This window comes from Lampetra fluviatilis, unplaced genomic scaffold, assembly GCF_964198595.1.
Source record: "Lampetra fluviatilis unplaced genomic scaffold, kcLamFluv1.1 SCAFFOLD_380, whole genome shotgun sequence".
NCBI lineage: Eukaryota > Metazoa > Chordata > Hyperoartia > Petromyzontiformes > Petromyzontidae > Lampetra > Lampetra fluviatilis.
Genome location: NW_027621316.1, coordinates 12501 through 33699, shown reverse-complemented (window position 1 = coordinate 33699; position 21199 = coordinate 12501). Strand labels below are relative to the sequence as shown.

The 21199-nt window shown below is 51.5% G+C and overlaps 1 protein-coding gene and 1 long non-coding RNA gene across 2 annotated transcripts in view; both read left to right on the top strand.

Annotated features, from left to right (window-relative positions):
* The window catches only part of LOC144955073 (uncharacterized), a 55197-nt gene extending 51256 nt beyond the window's left edge, over positions 1 to 3941 (top strand). Inside the window, exons 3-4 of the long non-coding RNA XR_013641490.1 lie at positions 2596 to 2663; positions 3816 to 3941. This is a non-coding gene — a long non-coding RNA (uncharacterized LOC144955073). The remainder of the gene's footprint in view (positions 1 to 2595; positions 2664 to 3815) is intronic.
* Positions 3942 to 6803: 2862 nt separating this feature from the next.
* Positions 6804 to 21199, top strand: part of LOC144955074 (bifunctional 3'-5' exonuclease/ATP-dependent helicase WRN-like) — a 20828-nt gene continuing 6432 nt past the window's right edge. Inside the window, exons 1-4 of the mRNA XM_078885421.1 lie at positions 6804 to 6884; positions 7558 to 7632; positions 13630 to 13712; positions 16642 to 16748. Of these exons, the coding sequence (XP_078741547.1) occupies positions 7604 to 7632; positions 13630 to 13712; positions 16642 to 16748 (219 nt within the window). The 5' untranslated portion in view covers positions 6804 to 6884; positions 7558 to 7603. The remainder of the gene's footprint in view (positions 6885 to 7557; positions 7633 to 13629; positions 13713 to 16641; positions 16749 to 21199) is intronic.

The window sequence follows — 21199 nt, the reverse complement described above, 5'->3', positions numbered from 1 at the left end:
CTCTATGTGAGTATATGGGTCTCTGTGTGAGTCTATGGGTCTCTATGTGAGTCTATGGGTATCTGTGTGAGTCTATGAGTCTCTATGTGAGTCTATGGGTCTCTGTGTGAGTCTATGGGTCTCTGTGTTAGTCTGTGGGTCTCTGTGTGAGTCTATGGGTCTCTGTGTGGGTCTATGGGTCTCTGTGTGAGTCTATGGGTCTCCGTGTGAGTCTATGGGTCTCTGTGTGAGTCTATGGGTCTCTGTGTGAGTCTATGGGTCTCTGTGTGAGTCTATGGGTCTCTGTGTGAGTCTATGGGTCTCTGTGTGAGTCTATGGGTCTCTGTGTGAGTCTATGGGTCTATGGGTCTCTATGTGAGTCTATGGGTCTCTATGTGAGTCTATGGGTCTCTATGTGAGTCTATGGGTCTCTGTGTGAGTCTATGGGTCTATGTGTGAGTCTATAGGTCTCTGTGTGAGTCTATGGGTCTCTTTGTGAGTCTATGGGTCTCTGTGTGAGTCTATGGGTCTCTGTGTGAGTCTATGGGTCTCTGTGTAAGTCTATGCGTCTTTGTGTGAGTCTATGGGTCTCTGTGTGAGTCTATGGGTCTCTGTGTGAGTCTATGGGTCTCTGTGTGAGTCTATGGGTCTCTGTGTGAGTCTATGGGTCTCTGTGTGAGTCTATGGGTCTCTATGTGAGTCTATGGGTCTCTGTGTGAGTCTATGGGTCTCTGTGTGAGTCTATGGGTCTCTGTGTGAGTCTATGGGTCTCTGTGTGAGTCTATGGGTCTCTGTGTGAGTCTATGGGTCTCTGTGTGAGTCTATGGGTCTCTGTGTGAGTCTATGGGTCTCTGTGTGAGTCTATGGGTCTCTGTGTGAGTCTATGGGTCTCTGTGTGAGTCTATGGGTCTCTGTGTGAGTCTATGGGTCTCTGTGTGAGTCTATGGGTCTCTGTGTGAGTCTATGGGTCTCTGTGTGAGTCTATGGGTCTCTGTGTGAGTCTATGGGTCTCTGTGTGAGTCTATGGGTCTCTGTGTGAGTCTATGGGTCTCTGTGTGAGTCTATGGGTCTCTGTGTGAGTCTATGGGTCTCTGTGTGAGTCTATGGGTCTCTGTGTGAGTCTATGGGTCTCTGTGTGAGTCTATGGGTCTCTGAGTGAGTCTATGGGTCTCTGTGTGAGTCTATGGGTCTCTGTGTGAGTCTATGGGTCTCTGTGTGAGTCTATGGGTCTCTGTGTGAGTCTATGGGTCTCTGTGTGGGTCTATGGGTCTCTGTGTGAGTCTATGGGTCTCCGTGTGAGTCTATGGGTCTCCGTGTGAGTCTATGGGTCTCTGTGTGAGTCTATGGGTCTCTGTGTGAGTCTATGGGTCTCTGTGTGAGTCTATGGGTCTCTGTGTGAGTCTATGGGTCTCTGTGTGAGTCTATGGGTCTCTGTGTGAGTCTATGGGTCTCTGTGTGGGTCTATGGGTCTCTGTGTGAGTCTATGGGTCTCCGTGTGAGTCTATGGGTCTCTGTGTGAGTCTATGGGTCTCTGTGTGAGTCTATGGGTCTCTGTGTGAGTCTATGGGTCTCTGTGTGAGTCTATGGGTCTCTGTGTGGGTCTATGGGTCTCTTTGTGAGTCTATGGGTCTCTGTGTGAGTCTATGGGTCTCTGTGTGAGTCTATGGGTCTCTGTGTGAGTCTATGGGTCTCTGTGTGAGTCTATGGGTCTCTGTGTGAGTCTATGGGTCTCTGTGTGAATCTATGGGTCTCTGTGTGAGTCTATGGGTCTCTGTGTGAGTCTATGGGTCTCTGTGTGAGTCTATGGGTCTCTGTGTGAGTCTATGGGTCTCTGTGTGAGTCTATGGGTCTCTGTGTGAGTCTATGGGTCTCTGTGTGAGTCTATGGGTCTCTGTGTGAGTCTATGGGTCTCTGTGTGAGTCTATGGGTCTCTGTGTGAGTCTATGGGTCTCTGTGTGAGTCTATGGGTCTCTGTGTGAGTCTGTGGGTCTCTGTGTGAGTCTGTGGGTCTCTGTGTGAGTCTATGGGTCTCTGTGTGAGTCTATGGGTCTCTCTGTGAGTCTGTGGGTCTCTGTGTGAGTCTGTGGGTCTCTGTGTGAGTCTATGGGTCTCTGTGTGAGTCTGTGGGTCTCTGTGTGAGTCTGTGGGTCTCTGTGTGAGTCTATGTGTCTCTGTGTGAGTCTATGGGTCTCTGTGTGAGTCTATGGGTCTCTGTGTGAGTCTTTGGGTCTCTGAGTGAGTCTATGGGTCTCTGTGTGAGTCTATGGGTCTCTGTGTGAGTCTATGGGTCTCTGTGTGAGTCTATGGGTCTTTGTGTGAGTCTATGGGTCTCTGTGTGAGTCTATGGGTCTATGTGTGAGTCTATGGGTCTCTGTGTGAGTCTATGGGTCTCTGTGTGAGTCTATGGGTCTCTGTGTGAGTCTATGGGTCTCTGTGTGAGTCTATGGGTCTCTGTGTGAGTCTATGGGTCTCTGTGTGGGTCTATGGGTCTCTGTGTGAGTCTATGGGTCTCTGTGTGAGTCTATGGGTCTCTGTGTGAGTCTATGGGTCTCTGTGTGAGTCTATGGGTCTCTGTGTGAGTCTATGGGTCTCTCTCTCTCCCTCTGTCTCCCCCAGAATGCAATGGGCCATCATCCACTCAATTCTCATCGACAAGCGGGACACCCTCGTCGTCATGGCAACGGGTAAACCATCACCATAGCAACCACCATCACCGCCACAGCATCCGCCGTCACCATAGCAACCGCCGTCACCATAGCAACCACCATCACCGTAGCAACCACCATCACCACCGTTACCATAGCAAGCACCATATCAACCAACATCACCATAGCAACCACCATCACCATAGCAACAACCATCACTGTAGCATCGACCATCACCATAGCAACCACCATTACCATAGCAATCACCATAGCAATCACCATAGCAACAACCAGCACCACGTCACCATAGCAACTACCATCACCATAACAACCACCATCAGTTAACGTGGTTACCGTGGCAGTTAGCGTGGTTACCACGGTTACCCTGGTGGTTACCGTGGTTACCGTGGTCTCCATTGTAACCCTGGACACCATTGTTACTCTGGTTACCAAGGGTACCCTGGCTACCATGGTGAGTACCCTGGTTACTATGGCTATCATTGTCGTTACCATGGTTACCATAGTGGTTACCCTGGTCACTATTGTTACCATGGTTACCAAGGGAACCCTGGTTGTCATTATGGTTACCCTGGTTACCACGATGGTTACCATGGCTACCATGGTGGTTTCCCTGGTTACGATGGTGGTTACCCTGGATACCATGATGGATGCCATGGTTGTTACCGTGGTGGTTCCCATTTGTTACCATATTGGTCACCATGGTTACCATGATGTTTACCCTGGTTACCATATTGGTTACCCTGCTTACCATATTTGTTACCCTGTTTACCATATTGGTTACCCTGGTTACCATATTGGTTACCCTGGTTACCATGATGGTTACCCTAGTTACCATATGGGTTACCCTGGTTACCATGATGGTTACCCTGGTTACCATGATGGTTACCCTGGTTACCAGGATGGTTACCCTGGTTACCATGATGTTTACCCTGGTTACCATATTGGTTACCCTGGTTACCATATTGGTTACCCTGCTTACCATATTTGTTAACCTGTTTACCATATTGGTTACCCTGGTTACCATATTGGTTACCCTGGTTACCATGATGGTTACCCTGGTTACCATATGGGTTACCCTGGTTACCATGATGGTTACCCTGGTTACCATATTTGTTACCCTGGTTACCATAATGGTTACCCTGGTTACCATGATGGTTATCGTGGTTTCAGGTTTTGGCAGGAGCCTCTGTTACCACTTCCCTGCGGTGATGTCCTCACCACCTCACTCACCCTCACCACGCGTCTCTGTGGTGGTGAGCGCACTCACCACGCGCATTGAAGAACAGCTCACCCTGCTGAGGTGAGTAGCACTCACTCACTCACCACTCACTCACTCAGTCACTCACTCAGTCACTCAGTCAGTCACTCACCGACTCACTCACTCAGTCACTCACTCAGTCACTCAGTCACTCACTCACTCACCACCTCACTCACTCAGTCACTCACTCACTCAGTCACTCACTCACTCAGTCACTCACTCACTCAGTCACTCACTCACTCAGTCACTCACTCACTCAGTCACTCACCCACTCACCACTCACTCACTCAGTCACTCACTCAGTCACTCACTCACTCACTCAGTCACTCACTCACTCACTCAGTCACTCACTCACTCACCACTCACTCACTCACTCAGTCACTCACTCAGTCACTCACTCACTCACCACCTCACTCACCACCTCACTCACCCTCACCACGCGTCTCTGTGGTGGTGAGCGCACTCACCACTCGCATTGAAGAACAGCTCACCCTGCTGAGGTGAGTAGCCCTCACTCACTCACCCACTCACCACTCACTCAGTCACTCAGTCAGTCACTCACCGACTCACTCACTCAGTCACTCACTCAGTCACTCAGTCACTCACTCACTCACCACCTCACTCACTCAGTCACTCACTCACTCAGTCACTCACTCACTCAGTCACTCACTCACTCAGTCACTCACTCACTCAGTCACTCACTCACTCAGTCACTCACCCACTCACCACTCACTCACTCAGTCACTCACTCAGTCACTCACTCACTCACTCAGTCACTCACTCACTCACTCAGTCACTCACTCACTCACTCACCACTCACTCACTCACTCAGTCACTCACTCAGTCACTCACTCACTCAGTCACTCACTCACTCACTCACTCACCATCTCACTCACCCTCACCACGCGTCTCTGTGGTGGTGAGCGCACTCACCACTCACCCACTCACTCTCTCACTCAGTTACTCACTCAGTCACTCACTCACTCACTCAGTCACTCACTCACTCACTCACTCACCACCTCACTCACCCTCACCACGCGTCTCTGTGGTGGTGAGCGCACTCACCACTCGCATTGAAGAACAGCTCACCCTGCTGAGGTGAGTAGCACTCACCCACTCACCACTCACTCAGTCACTCACTCACTCAGTCACTCACTCACCACCTCACTCACCCTCACCACGCGTCTCTGTGGTGGTGAGCGCACTCACCACGCGCATTGAAGAACAGCTCACCCTGCTGAGGTGAGTAGCACTCACTCACTCACTCACCACTCACTCAGTCACTCACTCAGTCACTCAGTCAGTCACTCACCGACTCACTCACTCAGTCACTCACTCAGTCACTCAGTCACTCACTCACTCACCACCTCACTCACTCAGTCACTCACTCACTCAGTCACTCACTCAGTCACTCACTCACTCAGTCACTCACTCACTCAGTCACTCACTCACTCAGTCACTCACCCACTCACCACTCACTCACTCAGTCACTCACTCAGTCACTCACTCACTCACTCAGTCACTCACTCACTCAGTCACTCACTCACTCACCACTCACTCACTCACTCAGTCACTCACTCAGTCACTCACTCACTCAGTCACTCACTCACCACCTCACTCACCCTCACCACGCGTCTCTGTGGTGGTGAGCGCACTCACCACGCGCATTGAAGAACAGCTCACCCTGCTGAGGTGAGTAGCACTCACTCACTCACCACTCACTCACTCACTCAGTCACTCACTCAGTCACTCAGTCAGTCACTCACCGACTCACTCACTCAGTCACTCACTCAGTCACTCAGTCACTCACTCACTCACCACCTCACTCACTCAGTCACTCACTCACTCAGTCACTCACTCACTCACTCAGTCACTCACTCACTCAGTCACTCACTCACTCACTCAGTCACTCACCCACTCACCACTCACTCACTCAGTCACTCACTCAGTCACTCACTCACTCACTCACTCAGTCACTCACTCACTTACTCAGTCACTCACTCACTCACTCACTCACCACTCACTCACTCACTCAGTCACTCACTCAGTCACTCACTCACTCAGTCACTCACTCACCACCTCACTCACCCTCACCACGCGTCTCTGTGGTGGTGAGCGCACTCACCACTCGCATTGAAGAACAGCTCACCCTGCTGAGGTGAGTAGCACTCACCCACTCACCACTCACTCAGTCATTCAGTCACTCACTCAGTCACTCAGTCACTCAGTCACTCACTCAGTCACTCACTCAGTCAGTCAGTCACTCACTCACTCACTCAGTCACTCAGTCACCCACTCACTCACTCAGTCACTCACTCACTCACTCACTCAGTCACTCAGTCACTCACTCAGTCACTCAGTCATTCAGTCACTCACTCAGTCAGTCACTCACTCAGTCACTCACTCACTCAGTCACTCACTCACTCAGTCACTCACTCAGTCACTCAGTCACTCACTCAGTCACTCAGTCACTCACTCAGTCAGTCAGTCACTCACTCACTCACTCAGTCACTCAGTCACCCACTCACTCACTCAGTCACTCACTCACTCACTCAGTCACTCAGTCGCTCACTCACTCAGTCACTCAGTCACTCACTCACTCACTCACTCACTCACTCAGTCACTCACTCACTCACTCAGTCACTCAGTCGCTCACTCACTCAGTCACTCAGTCACTCACTCAGTCTCTCACTCACTCAGTCACCACTCACTCACTCACTCAGTCACTCAGTCACTCACTCAGTCACTCAGTCATTCAGTCACTCACTCAGTCAGTCACTCACTCAGTCACTCACTCAGTTACTCACTCACTCACTCAGTCACTCACTCACTCAGTCACTCACTCAGTCATTCACTCACCCACTCACCCACTCACTCAGTCACTCACTCACTCACTCACCACCTCACTCACCCTCACCACGCGTCTCTGTGGTGGTGAGCGCACTCACCACTCGCATTGAAGAACAGCTCACCCTGCTGAGGTGAGTAGCCCTCACTCACTCACCACTCACTCACTCACTCTCTCACTCAGTCAGTCACTCATTCACCCACTCACTCACTCAGTTACTCACTCAGTCACTCACTCACTCACTCAGTCACTCACTCACTCACTCACTCACCACTCACTCAGTCACTCACTCACCACTCACTCACTCAGTCAGTCACTCACTCAGTCACTCACTCACTCACTCAGTCATTCAGTCACTCAGTCACTCACCACTCACTCACTCACTCACCCACTCACTCACCCACTCACTCACCCATTCACCCACTCACTCACTCACCCACTCACTCACCCACTCAGTCAGTCAGTCACTCACCCACTCACTCACCCACTCACCCACTCACCCACTCAATGTGGTGGTGGTGGTTGTTGTGGTGGTGGTTGTGGTGGTTGTGGTGGTTGTGGTGGTGGTTATGGTGGTGGTTGTTGTGGTTGTTGTGGTGGTTGTTGTTGTGGTGGTGGTGGTGGTTGTGGTGGTTGTGGTGGTTGTGGTGGTGGTTGTCGTTGTGGTGGTGGTTGTGGTGGTGGTGGTGGTGATTGTGGTGGTTGTCGTTGTGGTGGTGGTGGTTGTGGTGGTTGTTGTGGTGGTTGTGGTGGTGGTGGTTGTGGTGGTTGTTGTGGTGGTGGTGGTTGTGGTGGTTGTGTCTCAGGTTGTGTGAAGTCCCGGCGTGTTTCTTGGGTCAAGCCGAAGTGGCGATGCCATCGCTGCTGCAAGATGTCGAGCGGTAAACACCATCACCACCATCACCACCATCACCACCATCACCACCATCACCACCATCACCACCATCATCATCACTACCATCACCACCACCATCACTACCATCACCACCATCATCACCATCACCACCATCACCACCATCACCACCATCACCACCCCCACCATCACCATCACCACCATCACCACCATCACCACCATCACCACCATCACCACCATCATCATCATCACCACCATCACCACCATCACCACCACCATCACCACCACCACCATCACCACCACCATCACCACCACCATCACCACCCCCACCATCACCACCATCACCACCACCACCACCATCATCATCACTACCATCACCACCATCATCACCATCACCACCACCATCACTACCATCACCACCATCACCACCATCATCACCATCACCACCATCACCACCATCACCACCATCACCACCCCCACCATCACCACCATCACCACCACCACCACCATCATCATCACTACCATCACCACCACCATCACTACCATCACCATCACCACCTCCACCATCACCACCATCACCACCATCACCACCATCATCATCACTACCATCACCACCACCATCACTACCATCACCACCATCACCACCATCATCATCATCACTACCATCACCACCACCATCACTACCATCACCACCATCACCACCATCATCATCATTACCATCACCACCACCATCACCACCATCACCACCATCACCATCACCACCACCATCACCACCATCACCACCATCACCACCATCACCACCATCATCATCACTACCATCACCACCACCATCACCACCATCACCACCATCACCACCATCACCACCATCACCACCACGATCACCACCATCACCATCACCACCACCATCACCACCATCACCACCATCACCACCATCATCACCATCACCACCATCACCATCACCACCATCACCACCATCATCATCACTACCATCACCACCACCATCACTACCATCACCACCATCACCACCATCACCATCACCACCACCATCACCACCATCACCACCATCACCATCATCACCACCATCACCACCATCACCACCATCACCACCATCACCATCACCACCATCACCACCATCACCACCATCACCATCACCACCATCACCACCATCACCATCACCACCATCACCACCATCACCACCATCACCACCATCACCACCACCATCACCATCACCACCATCACCACCACGATCACCACCATCACCATCACCACCACCATCACCACCATCACCACCATCACCACCATCATCACCATCACCACCATCACCATCACCACCATCACCACCATCATCATCACTACCATCACCACCACCATCACTACCATCACCACCATCACCACCACCACCACCATCACCATCATCACCATCATCATCATCACCACCACCATCACCACCACCATCACCACCATCACCACCATCACCACCACCATCACCACCATCACCACCACCATAACCACCATCACCATCACCACCACCATCACCACCATCACCACCATCACCATCACCACCACCATCACCACCATCACCACCATCACCACCACCATCACCATCACCACCATCACCACCACGATCACCACCATCACCATCACCACCACCATCACCACCATCACCACCATCACCACCATCACCACCACCATCACCACCATCACCACCATCATCATCACTACCATCACCACCACCATCACTACCATCACCACCATCACCACCACCATCACCATCATCACCATCATCATCATCATCACTACCATCACCACCACCATCACCATCACCACCACCATCACCATCACCACCATCATCACCACCACCACCATCATCACCATCATCACCACCATCACCATCACCACCATCACCATCACCACCATCACCATCACCACCATCACCACCATCACCACCACCATCACCACCATCACCACCATCATCACCACCACCACCATCACCACCATCATCACCATCACCACCATCACCATCACCACCATCACCACCATCACCATCACTACCATCACCACCATCACCATCACCACCATCACCACCATCACCACCATCACCATCACCACCATCACCATCACCACCATCACCACCATCACCATCACCACCATCACCACCATCACCATCACCACCATCACCATCACCACCATCACCATCACCACCACCACCACCACCACTAAACTCACCACCACTAACCTCACCACCACTAAACTCACCACCACTAAACTCACCACCACTAACCTCACCACCACTACACTCACCACTAACCTCACCACCACTAACCTCACCACCACTAAACTCACCACCACTAACCTCACCACCACTACACTCACCACCACTAACCTCACCACCACTACACTCACCACCACTAAACTCACCACCACTACACTCACCACCACTACACTCACCACCACTACACTCACCACCACTACACTCACCACCACTAAACTCACCACCACTACACTCACCACCACTACACTCACCACCACTAAACTCACCACCACTACACTCACCACCACTAACCTCACCACCACTAAACTCACCACCACTAACCTCACCACCACTAAACTCACCACCACTAAACTCACCACCACTACACTCACCACCACTAAACTCACCACCACTAAACTCACCACCACTAAACTCACCACCACTAACCTCACCACCACTAAACTCACCACCACTACACTCACCACCACTACACTCACCACCACTAAACTCACCACCACTACACTCACCACTAAACTCACCACCACTAAACTCACCACCACTAACCTCACCACCACTACACTCACCACCACTAAACTCACCACTAAACTCACCACCACTAAACTCACCACCACTACACTCACCACCACTAACCTCACCACCACTAAACTCACCACCACCACTAAACTCACCACCACTAAACTCACCACCACTAAACTCACCACCACTAACCTCACCACCACTAAACTCACCACCACCACTAAACTCACCACCACTAAACTCACCACCACTACACTCACCACCACTAAACTCACCACCACTACACTCACCACCACTAACCTCACCACCACTACACTCACCACCACTAACCTCACCACCACTAAACTCACCACCACTACACTCACCACCACTAACCTCACCACCACTAAACTCACCACCACTAAACTCACCACCACTAAACTCACCACCACTACACTCACCACTACTACACTCACCACCACTACACTCACCACCACTACACTCACCACCACTACACTCACCACCACTACACTCACCACCACTAAACTCACCACCACTACTCACCACCACTAAACTCACCACCACTAAACTCACCACCACTAAACTCACCACCACTACACTCACCACCACTACACTCACCACCACTAAACTCACCACCACTACACTCACCACCACTACACTCACCACCACTAAACTCACCACCACTAAACTCACCACCACTACACTCACCACCACTACACTCACCACCACTAACCTCACCACCACTACACTCACCACCACTACACTCACCACCACTAAACTCACCACCACTAAACTCACCACTAAACTCACCACCACTAAACTCACCACCACTAACCTCACCACTAACCTCACCACCACTAACCTCACCACCACTAACCTCACCACTACTACACTCACCACCACTACACTCACCACCACTACACTCACCACCACTAAACTCACCACCACTAAACTCACCACTAAACTCACCACCACTAAACTCACCACCACTAACCTCACCACTAACCTCACCACCACTAACCTCACCACCACTAACCTCACCACCACTACACTCACCACCACTACACTCACCACCACTACACTCACCATCACTAACCTCACCACCACTAAACTCACCACCACTAACCTCACCACCACTACACTCACCACCACTAACCTCACCACCACTAAACTCACCACCACTAAACTCACCACCACTAAACTCACCACCACTACACTCACCACCACTAACCTCACCACCACTAAACTCACCACCACTAACCTCACCACCACTACACTCACCACCACTAACCTCACCACCACTAAGCTCACCACCACTAAACTCACCACCACTAAACTCACCACCACTACACTCACCACCACTAACCTCACCACCACTAAACTCACCACCACTAACCTCACCACCACTACACTCACCACCACTAACCTCACCACCACTACACTCACCACCACTAAACTCACCACCACTAAACTCACCACCACTAAACTCACCACCACTAACCTCACCACCACTAAACTCACCACCACTACACTCACCACCACTAAACTCACCACCACTAAACTCACCACCACTACACTCACCACCACTACACTCACCACCACTACACTCACCACCACTAACCTCACCACCACTAAACTCACCACCACTAACCTCACCACCACTACACTCACCACCACTAAACTCACCACCACTAAACTCACCACCACTAACCTCACCACTACTCACCACCACTACACTCACCACCACTACACTCACCACCACTACACTCACCACCACTACACTCACCACCACTAAACTCACCACCACTAACCTCACCACCACTAAACTCACCACTAAACTCACCACTACACTCACCACTACTCACCACTACACTCACCACTACACTCACCACTACTCACCACACTCACCACTAAACTCACCACTACACTCACCACTACTCACCACTACACTCACCACTACACTCACCACTACACTCACCACTACACTCACCACTACTCACCACTACACTCACCACTACACTCACCACTACACTCACCACCACCACTACACTCACCACTACACTCACCACTACACTCACCACTAAACTCACCACTACACTCACCACTACACTCACCACTACTCACCACCACACTCACCACTACACTCACCACTCAGTCAATCACTCACCACACTCACCACACTCACCACCACTCACCACTCACTCACCACTACACTCACCACTCAGTCACTCACCACTCACTCACCACTCACCACTCACTCACCACCACACTCACCACCACTCACCATGCTCACCACACTCACTCACCACTACACTCACTCACCACCACACTCACTCACCACCACACTCACCACCACACTCACTCACCACCACACTCACCACTACACTCACCACTACACTCACCACTACACTCACCACCACACTCACCACTACACTCACCACCACTCACCACTACACTCACCACCACACTCACCACTACACTCACCACTACACTCACCACCACACTCACCACCACACTCACCACTACTCACCACTACACTCACCACCACACTCACCACTACACTCACCACTACACTCACCACTACACTCACCACCACACTCACCACACTCACCACACTCACCACCACTCACCACTACACTCACCACTACACTCACCACTACTCACCACCACACTCACCACCACACTCACCACTACACTCACCACTACACTCACCACCACACTCACCACTACACTCACCACTACACTCACCACTACACTCACCACTACACTCACCACCACCACTACACTCACCACTACACTCACCACTACACTCACCACTAAACTCACCACTACTCACCACTACACTCACCACTACACTCACCACTACACTCACCACTAAACTCACCACCACCACTACACTCACCACTACACTCACCACTACACTCACCACTACTCACCACACTCACCACTACACTCACCACTACACTCACCACTACTCACCACTACACTCACCACTACTCACCACCACCACCACTACTCACCACCACTAAACTCACCACTACTCACCACTACACTCACCACTACACTCACCACTACTCACCACCACCACCACTACTCACCACCACTAAACTCACCACTACTCACCACTACACTCACCACCACCACTACACTCACCACTACACTCACCACTAAACTCACCACCACCACTAAACTCACCACTAAACTCACCACTAAACTCACCACCGCTTCTCTCCCCAGGGGTTGCTACCGGGTTGTCTACCTCACCCCAGAGTCGTTCATCACTCACCAGCAGCTCCTCACCTCCATGCACAAGCGAGTTGGTAAGACTCACCACTCACTCACCACTCACTCACCACTCAGTCAATCACTCACTCACCACACTCACCACTACTCACCACTACACACACTCACCACTCACTCACCACTACACTCACCACACTCACCACCACACTCACCACTACTCACCACTACACTCACTCACCACTACACTCACCACTGCTCACCACTACACTCACTCACCACTACACTCACTACACTCACCACTACACTCACCACACTCACTCACCACACTCACCACTACTCACCACTACACACACTCACCACTCACTCACCACCACACTCACTACACTCACCACTACACTCACCACTACTCACCACTACACTCACCACACTCACCACTACACTCACCACTACACTCACTACACTCACCACTACACTCACCACTACTCACCACTACACTCACCACACTCACCACTACACTCACCACTACTCACCACTACACTCACCACACTCACCACTACACTCACCACTACTCACCACTACACTCACTCACCACTACACTCACCACTGCTCACCACTACACTCACTCACCACTACACTCACCACTCACTCACCACTACACTCACCACACTCACCACTACACTCACTACACTCACCACTACACTCACTCACCACTACACTCACCACTGCTCACCACTACACTCACTCACCACTACACTCACCACTGCTCACCACTACACTCACTCACCACTACACTCACCACTCACTCACCACTACACTCACCACACTCACCACCACACTCACCACTACTCACCACTACACTCACTCACCACTACACTCACCACTGCTCACCACTACACTCACTCACCACTACACTCACCACTGCTCACCACTACACTCACTCACCACTACACTCACCACTCACTCACCACTACACTCACCACACTCACCACCACACTCACCACTACTCACCACTACACTCACTCACCACTACACTCACCACTGCTCACCACTACACTCACTCACCACTACACTCACTACACTCACCACTACACTCACCACACTCACTCACCACACTCACCACTACTCACCACTACACACACTCACCACTCACTCACCACCACACTCACTACACTCACCACTACACTCACCACTACTCACCACTACACTCACCACACTCACCACTACACTCACCACTACACTCACTACACTCACCACTACACTCACCACTACTCACCACTACACTCACCACACTCACCACTACACTCACCACTACTCACCACTACACTCACCACACTCACCACTACACTCACCACTACTCACCACTACACTCACTCACCACTACACTCACCACTGCTCACCACTACACTCACTCACCACTACACTCACCACTCACTCACCACTACACTCACCACACTCACCACTACACTCACTACACTCACCACTACACTCACTCACCACTACACTCACCACTGCTCACCACTACACTCACTCACCACTACACTCACCACTACTCACCACTACACTCACCACCACACTCACTACACTCACCACTACACTCACCACTACTCACCACTACACTCACCACACTCACCACTACACTCACCACTACACTCACTACACTCACCACTACACTCACCACTACTCACCACTACACTCACCACACTCACCACTACACTCACCACTACTCACCACTACACTCACCACACTCACCACTACACTCACCACTACTCACCACTACACTCACTCACCACTACACTCACCACTGCTCACCACTACACTCACTCACCACTACACTCACCACTCACTCACCACTACACTCACCACACTCACCACTACACTCACTACACTCACCACTACACTCACTCACCACTACACTCACCACTGCTCACCACTACACTCACTCACCACTACACTCACTACACTCACCACACTCACCACTCACCACCACTACACTCACAGAATGATTAATGTCGTGGTTGTGGTGGTTGTTTTGGTTGTTGTTGTTGTTGATGGTGGTTGTGGTGGTGGTTGTTGTTGATGGTTGGTGGTTGTTGTGGTTGTTGTTGATGTTGTGGTTGTTGTTGTGGTAGTGGTTGTTGATGGTTGTTGTTGGTTGTTGTTGATTGTTGTTGATAGTTGTTGTTGTGGTTGTGGTGGTTGTTGTGGTGGTTGTGGTGGTTGTAGGAGTGGTGGTGGTGGTGGTGGAGGAGGCTCACTGCATCTCCCAGTGGTGGTGGTGGTTGTTGATGGTTGTTGTTGTGGTGGTTGTGGTGGTTGTGGTTGTTGTGGTGGTGGTTGTGGTGGTTGTGGTGGTTGTAGGAGTGGTGGTGGTGGTGGTGGAGGAGGCTCACTGCATCTCCCAGTGGTGGTGGTTGCTGTTGTGGTGGTTGTTGTTTATGATTGTTGTGGTTGTTGTTGTGGTTGTGGTTGTTGTTGTGGTGGTTGTTGTGGTTGTTGTTGTGGTGGTTGTGGTGGTTGTAGGAGTGGTGGTGGTGGTGTTGGAGGAGGCTCACTCCATCTCCCAGTGATGGTGGTGGTTGCTGTTGTGGTGGTTGTTGTTTATGATTGTTGTGGTTGTTGTTGTGGTTGTGGTTGTTGTTGTGGTGGTTGTGGTTGTTGTTGTGGTGGTTGTGGTGGTTGTAGGAGTGGTGGTGGTGGTGGTGGAGTAGGCTCACTGCATCTCCCAGTGATGGTGGTTGCTGTTGTGGTGGTTGTTGTTTATGATTGTTGTGGTTGTTGTTGTGGTTGTGGTTGTTGTTGTGGTGGTTGTTGTGGTTGTTGTTGTGGTGGTTGTGGTGGTTGTAGGAGTGGTGGTGGTGGTGGTGGAGGAGGCTCACTCCATCTCCCAGTGGTGATGGTTGCTGTTGTGGTGGTTGTTGTTTATGATTGTTGTGGTTGTTGTTGTGGTTGTGGTTGTTGTTGTGGTGGTTGTTGTGGTTGTTGTGGTGGTGGTTGTGGTGGTTGTAGGAGTGGTGGTGGTGGTGGTGGAGGAGGCTCACTGCATCTCCCAGTGGAGTTTTGACTTCCAGCCAAAATCTCAGCTCCTGCATCGATTCAAGTCTCAACTCCCTCATGTAACACGCTCCACTCACTCACCATGCTCACCACTACACTCACCACTCACTCACTCACCACACTCACCACCACACTCACCACTCACTCAGTCACTCACTCACTCACTCACTCACTCACTCAATCACTCACTCAGTCACTCACTCACTCACTCACTCACCCACTCACTCACTCACTCACCATGCTCACCACACGCACCACTCACTCACCACACTCACTCACCACCACACTCACCACTCACTCAGTCACTCACTCACTCAATCACTCACTCACCCACTCACTCACTCAGTCACCATGCTCACCACACTCACCACTCACTCACCACCACACTCACCACCACACTCACCACTCACTCAGTCACTCAGTCACTCACTCAGTCACTCACTCACTCACTCAGTCACTCACTCACTCAGTCACTCACCATGCTCACCACTACACTCACCACTCACTCACTCACCACACTCACCACCACACTCACCACTCACTCACTCACCCACTCACTCACTCACTCACCATGCTCACCACTGCACTCACCACTCACTCACCACCACACTCACCACCACACTCACCACTCACTCAGTCACTCAGTCACTCACTCAGTCACTCACTCACTCAATCACTCACTCAGTCAATCACTCACTCAGTCAGTCACTCACTCACTCACTCACTCACTCACCCACTCACTCACTCACTCAGTCAATCACTCACTCACTCAGTCACTCACTCAGTCACTCACTCACTCAATCACTCACTCAGTCAGTCACTCACTCACTCACTCACTCACTCACCCACTCACTCACTCACTCACTCACTCACCCACTCACTCACTCAGTCACCATGCTCACCACACGCACCACTCACTCACCACACTCACTCACCACCACACTCACCACTCACTCACTCACTCAGTCACTCACTCAGTCACTCACTCACTCAATCACTCACTCAGTCAATCACTCACTCAGTCAGTCACTCACTCACTCACTCACCCACTCACTCACTCAGTCACCATGCTCACCACACGCACCACTCACTCACCACACTCACTCACCACCACACTCACCACTCACTCACTCACTCAGTCACTCACTCAGTCACTCACTCACTCAATCACTCACTCAGTCAATCACTCACTCAGTCAGTCACTCACTCACTCACCCACTCACTCACTCACTCAGTCACTCACTCACTCACCATGCTCACCACACGCACCACTACACTCACCACTCACTCACTCACCACACTCACCACCACACTCACCACTCACTCACTCACCCACTCACTCACTCACTCACCATGCTCACCACTGCACTCACCACTCACTCACCACCACACTCACCACCACACTCACCACTCACTCAGTCACTCAGTCACTCACTCAGTCACTCACTCACTCAATCACTCACTCAGTCAATCACTCACTCAGTCAGTCACTCACTCACTCACTCACTCACTCACTCACTCACTCACCCACTCACTCACTCACTCAGTCAATCACTCACTCACTCAGTCACTCACTCAGTCACTCACTCACTCAATCACTCACTCAGTCAGTCACTCACTCACTCACTCACTCACCCACTCACTCACTCACTCACTCACTCACCCACTCACTCACCCACTCACTCACTCACCCACTCACTCACCCACTCACTCAGTCACTCAGTCACTCACTCAGTCACTCACTCACTCAATCACTCACTCAGTCAGTCACTCACTCACTCACTCACTCACTCACCCACTCACTCACTCACTCACTCACTCACCCACTCACTCACCCACTCACTCAGTCACTCAGTCACTCACTCAGTCACTCACTCACTCAATCACTCACTCAGTCAGTCACTCACTCACTCACTCACTCACTCACTCACTCACTCACTCACTCACCCACTCACTCACTCACTCACTCACTCACCCACTCACTCACTCAGTCACCATGCTCACCACACGCACCACTCACTCACCACACTCACTCACCACCACACTCACCACTCACTCACTCACTCAGTCACTCACTCAGTCACTCACTCACTCAATCACTCACTCAGTCAATCACTCACTCAGTCAGTCACTCACTCACTCACCCACTCACTCACTCACTCAGTCACTCACTCACTCACCATGCTCACCACACGCACCACTCACTCACCACACTCACTCACCACCACACTCACCACTCACTCAGTCACTCACTCAGTCACTCACTCACTCAATCACTCACTCAGTCAATCACTCACTCAGTCAATCACTCACTCAGTCACTCACCCACTCACTCACTCACTCAGTCACTCACTCAGTCACTCACTCACTCACTCAATCACTCACTCAGTCAGTCACTCACTCAGTCAGTCACCCACTCACTCACTCACTCACCATGCTCACCACACGCACCACTCACTCACCACACTCACTCACCACCACACTCACCACTCACTCACTCACTCAGTCACTCACTCAGTCACTCACTCACTCAATCACTCACTCAGTCAATCACTCACTCAGTCAGTCACCCACTCACTCACTCACTCACCCACTCACTCACTCACTCAGTCAATCACTCACTCACTCACTCACTCAGTCAATCACTCAGTCAATCACTCACTCACTCAGCCACTCACTCACCCACTCACTCACTCACTCAGTCACTCACTCAGTCAATCACTCACTCACTCACTCACTCAGTCACCCACTCACTCACTCAGTCACTCACTCAGTCACTCACTCACCACTCACTCACTCACCACCACACTCACTCACCACTCACACTCACCACTCACTCACTCACTCAGTCACTCACTCACTCACTCACCACTCACTCACCACACTCACCACTCACTCACCACGCTCACCACTACACTCACCACTCACTCACTCACCACTACACTCACCACACTCACTCACCACCACACTCACCACTCACACTCACCACTCACTCACTCACTCAGTCACTCACTCAGTCACTCACTCACTCACCACTCACTCACCACACTCACCACTCACTCACCACTCACTCACTCAGTCAATCACTCACTCACTCACCACCACACTCACCACTCACTCACCACTCACTCACCACTCACTCAGTCACCCACTCACTCACTCACCACTCACTCACCACTCACTCACTCAGTCAATCACTCACTCACTCACTCACCACTCACTCACCACTCACTCACCACTCACTCACTCAGTCAATCACTCACTCACTCACTCACCACTCACTCACCACTACTCAGTCATTCACTCACTCACTTACTCACCACACTCACCACTACACTCACCACACTCACCACTCACTCACTCACACACCACTACTCACCACTCAGTCAATCACTCACTCACTCACTCACTCACCACTACACTCACCACCACACTCACCACTCACTCACCACCACTCACCACACTCACCACTCATTCAGTCACTCACTCACTCACTTACTCACCACACTCACCACTACACTCACCACACTCACCACTCACTCACTCACACACCACTACTCACCACTCAGTCAATCACTCACTCACTCACTCACTCACCACTACACTCACCACCACACTCACCACTCACTCACCACCACTCACCACACTCACCACTCATTCAGTCACTCACTCACTCACTTACTCACCACACTCACCACTACACTCACCACACTCACCACTCACTCACTCACACACCACTACTCACCACTCAGTCAATCACTCACTCACTCACTCACTCACCACTACACTCACCACTACACTCACTCACCACACTCACTCACCACACTCACTCACCACACTCACCACCACACTCACCACTCACTCACTCAATCACTCACTCAGTCAATCACTCACTCAGTCAGTCACTCACTCACTCACCCACTCACTCACTCACTCACTCACTCAGTCAATCACTCACTCACTCACCCACTCACTCACTCACTCAGTCAATCACTCACTCACTCAGTCAATCACTCACTCACTCACTCACTCACTCACTCACTCACTCAGTCAATCACTCACTCACTCAGTCAGTCACTCACTCACTCACTCACCCACTCACTCACTCACTCAGTCAATCACTCACTCACTCAGCCACTCACTCACCCACTCACTCACTCACTCACTCAGTCACTCACTCAGTCAATCACTCACTCACTCACTCAGTCACCCACTCACTCACTCAGTCACTCACTCAGTCACTCACTCACCACTCACTCACTCACCACCACACTCACTCACCACTCACACTCACCACTCACTCACTCACTCAGTCACTCACTCACTCACTCACCACTCACTCACCACACTCACCACTCACTCACCACGCTCACCACTACACTCACCACTCACTCACTCACCACTACACTCACCACACTCACTCACCACCACACTCACCACTCACACTCACCACTCACTCACTCACTCAGTCACTCACTCACTCACCACTCACTCACCACTCACTCACTCA